General features: G+C 46.6%; 1 protein-coding gene across 1 annotated transcript; it reads left to right on the top strand.

Moving 5' to 3' along the window:
• Positions 1-1,961: 1,961 nt before the first annotated feature.
• Positions 1,962-5,251, top strand: LOC125540351 (galactoside 2-alpha-L-fucosyltransferase-like). Its single transcript, XM_048703961.1, has 2 exons — positions 1,962-2,268; positions 3,669-5,251. The coding sequence occupies exons 1-2, from the start codon at positions 2,049-2,051 to the stop codon at positions 5,147-5,149; spliced, it is 1,701 nt and encodes a 566-aa protein (XP_048559918.1). The 5' UTR covers positions 1,962-2,048; the 3' UTR covers positions 5,150-5,251.
• Positions 5,252-7,635: the final 2,384 nt, after the last annotated feature.

The raw sequence follows: 7,635 nt of genomic DNA, 5'->3' as shown, positions 1-7,635 counted from the left end.
CGACACTCTTACTTATCGAAAAGAGCTACAATTGATCCCCTATACTTGTGGGTCATCAAGGCTATTTTTTGGCGTCGTTGCCGGGGAGTGAAGCGTCTTTGGTAAGTGGAATTCGGTAAGAAAACATTTATATAGTGTTCTGAAATTTATTGTCACTTATTACTATGGAAAACAATCCTTTGAGGGGTATGTTCGGGGTATCTTCACCTCATCCGGAACCACAATTAGTTACCCCTCAACCTACAACACCTACTGAAAATATTGAATATGAAATTCCTTCGGGTACGATAGAACAACTGCTACCTAATCCTTATGCAGGAGATGGAACCGAACATCCCGATATGCACTTGATATATGTGGAACAAATTTGTGGATTGTTTAAGCTTACAGGTTTACCCGGAGATGAGGTGATGCGAAAGGTTTTCCCTTTATCTTTGAAGGGAAAAGCATTAACATGGTATAGGCTACGCGATAATATTGGATCATGGAATTGAAATCGTTTGAAATTGGAGTTTCACCAAAAAAATATCCTATGCATCTAGTTCATCGTGATCGAAATTATACATATAATTTTTGGCCTCGTGAAGGAGAAAGTATCGCTCTAGCTTGGGGGAGGCTTAAGTCAATGTTATATTCATGCCCCAATCATGAGCTCTCAAGAGAAATTATTATCCAGAATTTCTATGCTAGGCTTTCTCGTAATGATCAAACCATGCTTGATACTTCTTGTGCTGGTTCTTTTATGAAGAAGACTAGTGAATTCCGGTGGGATCTTTTAGAAAGAATTAAACGCAACTTTGAAGATTGGAAACTCGACGAAGGTAAAGAGTCAGGTATTAAACTTAAGTATGATGGTGTTAAATCTTTTATGGATACCGATGCTTTTCAAAATTTTAGCACTAAATATGGACTTGATTATGAGATAGTAGCCTCCTTTTATGAATCATTTGCTACTCATGTTGAACTCCCTAAAGAGAAGTGGTTTAAATATCACTCACTTATCAAAGAAGAAATTAAAGAACCGGTACCAGTTAAAGAAGAAGCTATACTTTATAATGTTGATCCAGTTGTACCTACTGCTTATTTTAAGAAACCTCATTTTCCTGTTAGGATAAAGGAACATGGTAAAGTTTCAACTATGGTTAACAAAAGCTCGTCATTGCAGGTAGCAGCCGCTGCGTCTAGAAACAGAATGGATGTACCAAAAGTCATTGTCGGGTGTAGCAAAAACCTACCACACTTGCAGCAAAAAGTCTTCGTTCACCGTCACGGGTTGCAGCTTGGTCGTGATGGATGTAGCAAAACGTGATGCCGGTTATAGCAAAAAGCGACACTAGTTGTAGCAAAAACGCGACGCTGGCTATGTGTTGTAGCAAAACGTGATGTGGTTGTAGCAAAATGCTATGCCAGTTGTAGCAAAATGTTATGCCGGTTGAAGCATGTAGCAAAAAACTGTGATGTTAGATTTGCTAGGACCAGTGCCGCCCCATCCTCGTCGTCTAGCATGTGCCTGTAGTTGCATGCTTGCAGCTCTGGTAGCTGCGCCCTGATAGTTCCCGTAGCTTCGCCAACGGCGACTCGGAGCCGTAGTTGGGCGGAGGCCATGGCTGAGATCCGAAAGTTGCAGACGGCCATGGCCGTGGGAAGCTAGCGGGGATATGAATTGGGAAGGAGGATGGGAGAGGGGCTCGCCGACCATGAATGAGAGGCGGCGTTGGGCGCCGTCGCACGCGAGCACTCGCCGTCGGTGAGAGTTTCTAGAGGATGCGACCAGCGTGGGGCAGGTGTGGAGGAGCAGAGTCGTGATGGGCTGGAGGTAGAAAAAAAGAGGAAAAGTCATGCGGGACCCATCATATACATGTGTCTCGTGCGGGGTGGTTTGTTTCCGTGTCGCGTGAACCAGCGTGGCGCGTGAGTCCGGCGGAAAGTTCGACCGGTACACCGGATCGAAACGTTTACCACCTATATATGAGAGGTCTAAGAACGATAGCTGCAGCGGCAGTGCGTGCTTAGGTCTGAACAATAGCTTCCCCAACCCCTCAGGCTCCATGGCGAGCATGGACGTCGAGCGAAGCAGCCCGGCGGCGCCGTCCTGGCAGGCGGGGCTTGAGACAGTGAAAAAGTGGCAGCGGATTCGATGCAGCATGAGGAGGGCTTGGCCGGCCGTCTGCGTTGTGGCGGCGACCCTGCTCGCAGTCGTCGTGCTCTCCGCCGCCCGGGATGGCTATGGCTTGCCGATGGTACCCAGCAGCTGGCTCTCAGTAGAAGGTACGCACTTAAGACGAGACATAGTTGGATATCGAATTGCTTGATTTGTTGTCCTGTGCATGCAGCTAAGTCACAAATTACCATGGCGGTGGACGAATATTTCTCATTCACGTGAATCCTTTTTTCCTGTTATACGGCTTAATTTTCCGTGTTCGATCGATGGAGAGAAAGTGAAATTCTTAGAAGTATGTACATTGTTTCTGTAGATAATAATGGTCGGTTGTTTGAATGCAGCCTTGTCTTGACCACGACATCGCTGAATTGTACGTTAGCTATGGCCATCCATTTTTGTGATCCATGCGTGAACAGTCATTTTCGTTGTTCGCCCAAATAAAGTTTTGCAGGTCAATATATTACAATTTCGGTGTTTGAAAATTAATTCTTTATACAAGATAGTGTTGGTCGATTGAGTGCTGAATTTTCCTTGACCACGATATCGATGAATTGTACGTTAGCTATCGGCATCCGTTTTTGTGATCCATCCGTTTTTGTGATCCATGCATGAACAGTCCTGTATTTTGCTTAGACTATGTGGTGCTGTCAGGTTTTTGTCCCATAGTGCTTGTTTCGATAGCAAACGTGCACGGTGGGTTTCCTGGCAGTGTGTTGGACTTGTTATCCTCTTTCCCTTCTCCCTGGTTATGTCCGGAACTTTGTATTTCCGTTTAATGCAAATGGAAAGGGGTATGCCTGGTGCAAAAAAAAATCTTTGCAGGTCAATATATTATACTTCAGTGTGTCAAAATTAATTCTTTATAAAAGATAGTGTTGGTTGATTGAGCGCTGAATTTTCCTTGACCACGACATCGGCGAATCATACGTTAGCCATGGGCATCTGTTTTTGCGATCCGTGCGTGAACATTTTTTGTTTGTTCTCCCAAATAAAACTTTGCAGATCAACAATCTATCGCAACTTCAATGTTTGAAAAGAAAATGTATCTTGACCACGAGATTGCATGGCCATCCGTTTTTGTGACCCGTGCATGAAATTTCTTTCTTCTCCCAAATAAAACTATATACGCAACTAAAACTTTACAGGCCAACAATATATTGCACCTTCGTTTGAAAAATAATTCTAGATTTTTTGGTGTGCCACAAAAACTATAAATAATCGAATTTATGTGTAAAATACTCATTTTAGATATCTATGGTGCACCAAGAAAAATCTAGGGTTATTTTCTAAGCATTGAAGTTCCAATATATTGTTAACAAGCTTGAGCTTTGTATGTTTTGTCGTGTGAGAAGAAAAACCAAAATTTAAGCATGGATCTCAACACAAAAATCGATGGTCTGGATAAGGGTGTGTACGTATTATGGTGCTCAATCACAAATTTTCCTATCAATTTTTAAAATTTTGGAATACGAGCTTGCTAATTAAATGTCTTTATAATTTTCTCTAGATGTACCTCCGTCCAACCTCACCACCGACCAGCTCCTGGACGGTCTGCTCACCGCGGAATTTGGCTCGCGCTCATGCCGGAGCCGGTACGAGTTCGCCAGCTACCATGACAAGAAGAAGAAGAAGAAGAAGAAGAAGCACACATCACATAAACCATCCCCCTACTTGCTCGCCAAGCTCCGAAGTCACGAAGCGCTCCAAAAGCAATGCGGCCCCGGCACGGCCCCGTACAGGGCGGCGATCCGGCAGCTCAAGTCTGGAAATGGCATCGTCACAGCCGACAGTGAAAACTGCCGCTACCTGGTCCCCATAAGCTATCGAGGCCTCGGGAACCGGATGCTGTCCACAGTGTCAGCCTTCCTCTACGCTGTGCTCACCGAGCGCACCCTCCTCGTCCAGCACGACATGGCCGCCCTCTTCTGCGAACCTTTCCCGAGGACCACGTGGCTGCTCCCGTCCTCAGGCTGGTTGGGTGGTGGCTTCCCGCTTGGACACCTCAAGAAATACGGCAAGGACTCCAAGGAGAGCCTCGGCAACATGCTCAAGGCCAATGTGCTATCCGTGGGCGACAATGGGAACGCGTCGTGGTCGGACTCGGACCGGCCACCGTACGTCTACCTACACCTGGATGGCGGCTACGGTTTCTACGACAAGCTCTTCTACTGTGACGAGCAGCAGCGGCTCATCCGCGGCGCGCCGTGGCTGCTGATGAGGACAGACAGCTACCTCGTCCCCGGGCTCTTCCTCATCCCATCTTTCCGGGACGAGCTGGAGCGGATGTTCCCGGAGAAGGACGTCGCGTTCCACCACCTCGGTCGGTACCTATTCCACCCGGCCAACGACGTGTGGCGCGCGGTCACCAGATACTACGACGCCCACCTCGCCGGCGCCGGGCAGCGCGTCGGCATACAGATACGGGTTTTCACACAGAATAAACCGTTGCAGAAGGTCCTGGATCAGGTTCTCTCGTGCGTCCGTAGGGAGAAGCTGCTTCTCCCGTCCATACAGACGAACAACGCGTCTGTGCTGGTCACCTCTCTGAGCTCGTGGTACTACCAGAGGATCAAGGCCGAGTATGGCGGCAGCCGGGTGCACCAGCCGAGCCACGAGGGGTGGCAGAAGATGCGGGACTCCTCGCAGGACAGGAAGGCGTTGAGCGAGATGTACCTGCTCAGTACCTGCGACGTTCTCGTCACCACCGGGTTTTCCACCTTCGGCTACGTCGCGCAGGGGCTCGGCGGGATACTGCCATGGATCATGCCCGCCACGCCCATCTGGTCGACCGAAACGGGGGTGGTACCAGACCCGCCGTGCATGCGAGCCATGTCCGTCGAGCCTTGCTTCCACTCGCCGTCCAACTACGGCTGTGCGGCCAGGAAGGATGTGGACGTGGGGACACTTGTGCCGTACATCCGGCATTGTGAGGATGCAAGCTGGGGGATTAAGATTGCCAACGAAAGCATGCAGCCACTGGTAGCTTAAATGTGAGCATACTTCTCTATCGCTAGCTTGTAATTTGTACCGAGCCAGTGACCTAATAAGTTAATTTTGTTATCTAGTAAATAGCATAAAACTACTACTTTACAAGTTAAGGTTTCAAAAACTATCGATTTTTAATTTTTCTCAGATAACTACCAAATGGGTGGTCGGCTATTCAGAAAACCCCAAATGACCATTGTTTAAAAATTAAACCTCTTTATGACAGGCCGGGCCCGCACCTAAACAATCTGTCTGTTTGACCGTTAACTAACATGTGAGGCCCACATGTCAGTGTCTCATTACTGCAGGATGCTGCTAACGCAACACTACAATCAGAGATCCTTTCCGCCCGTGTGTTGCAACGGGAGAATATATATATCATATGCCCAACCTAATGAATATGGTTCGAGGATCCCTCCCTCAGCACACACATATCCATGTCATCACTTATCCTCCTTTCCGCCCTCATTGACGATGCCCACGGTGTTGAACGTGATCAATCCCAACACAATGTGTTTGGCCGCCACATGACACACCTTACCGTTATCGACACCGTGTCCTAGCCTCAAATCTCCGTTCTCTCCTTGACTTGGCTTCTCCTCCATTCCTCCTCCTATTGACATTAACAAAACCAAATTCCAAATCACTCGTCCACCCTATTTGACCCTTCTCAAGGCATCCGACCGATTGGCAACGAAGCACAGGCACCTAGTCGCTCATATTTCCACAGTGAAAGAAGAGACTTCATGGTTCAACAGACCCGAGATGTCTTGAACAGAGCATAAAACAAGCTAAGCATATGTTCTTACCAACACCAAACAGAGGATATAATTTATAGCTACCAAGATGTATATTCGCAATTATACAGAAAATTTCAAAAACTGTTGTTGCAGATATAACACCGCTGTTACGGAAAAAAAAAGATTGCAAGTGATTCAGTTATTCGAGTATTTTCCCATTAGCCTAGTATAAGGAAACACCAAGTAGCATCCGTGATTGATCAATTATAGCTACCAAGATGTATATTCATAATTATACAGAAAAAATTGCAAACTGTTGTTGCAGATATAACACCGGCGTTACAATACAAAAAGATTGCAGGTGATTCAGTTATTCGAGTATTTGCCCATTAGCCTAGCAAGAATACACCAAGTATCATCCGTGATTGATCACTGGGACATACTTTGTGCTTCATAAGGCTAACGCAGGCATACAAATGGATAAAAACCAATATTGTATTTTCTTTTCGTCCGAAATAAGGCTCCCTAGTAGTAATAGGTAGCTGCTGACACCCAAAGCTGAAGAACAAGAGAGCAGAATGTATATTCCCTAACACCACATCACAAAACGGAATTAACTGGAAATAGATCAAGCAAAACTGAACTAATCACAACATCCCACTGCGACAGAAATTAAACACACTTCTTGGAACATCATCATAATTTTTTTTGATTGGTAAGTGGAGCAGAGGTATCCTTGACATGTGATGTTACTGGAACCAACTCATCAGTCTGCAAACTACCATCTGTTCGAATGCTACAGAAGCAATCTACATTTCAAGATACAATGCAGGAGTATAGATTGTTAGGACTTCACCTATTTTTGGTTTAAAAAAAATAGGTATCTTGGGACACAGCAAGCTGAAATCATCCGATATTCCGATGTATAAATAGTCAATTAGGATCTAAGGCATAGTACGTTTTTTATGAGGTTCATAGAAAAGCATCTATCTAGAATACCAGTCGGAATAATTATGTAGTCATGAGCTAAAGGGGGGCATAACAAAGAACCTCATATATGCTAATTATAAATTCAATAAATATATATCCATACTGTTAGAAGAGAGAGAGAGGTTTGGTGGAATAATGTTGTATCGCTTGAGCCTCGTGGGCATATATATAGGAGTACATGATCTACTTGGAGTACAAGACAAGCCAGAATATTCCTAGTTTATCCTATGTTTCCTAATACAATCACGTTACTCAACATCCCCCCGCAGTCACAACTGTAGCGACACAGACGGTGAGACTGGAGAAGAATCCGAAGGCAAGCCGACGGACACCCCCCACAGTCATAACGGTCGATGCATCGCGGAAGGCGTGGCTAGAGTGGAAACTGACGAGGTTGCTCAAGCAAGGCGGTAGCCCTTTGTGCCGTTTGTCGAGGTAGCCGAGAGCGTGGGTGGTGGAGCCGTGGTCGAGGTAGCCAAAGAATGCCGTGGTCGATGTCGATTCGGGGTGGCCGGTGTCGAGGAAGTCGTCGTGGAGCCGCGGGCGCAAGGGGGCGCCGAGTTAGCAAGGGTGCAGTGGTGTCGAATTAGTGGTGTGCCGGGAAAAAGATGTTGTTGACAATGCGGCGCGACGGGTTTGCCAAGCCCGGGGACACATCATGGACGAAGGCACGCACCGGTGTTGCCAGCACCGGGCATGTGTAGACGGACGGTGACGAAGTTGACGAAGCGCCAACCAGGCTTGCCAGGCCCGGGGACA

The sequence above is a fragment of the Triticum urartu genome, chromosome 2 (assembly GCF_003073215.2).
Source record: "Triticum urartu cultivar G1812 chromosome 2, Tu2.1, whole genome shotgun sequence".
NCBI classification, from domain to species: Eukaryota; Viridiplantae; Streptophyta; class Magnoliopsida; order Poales; family Poaceae; genus Triticum; species Triticum urartu.
The sequence above is the reverse complement of the archived record's forward strand: the minus strand, read 5'-3'. Positions and strand labels throughout refer to the sequence as shown.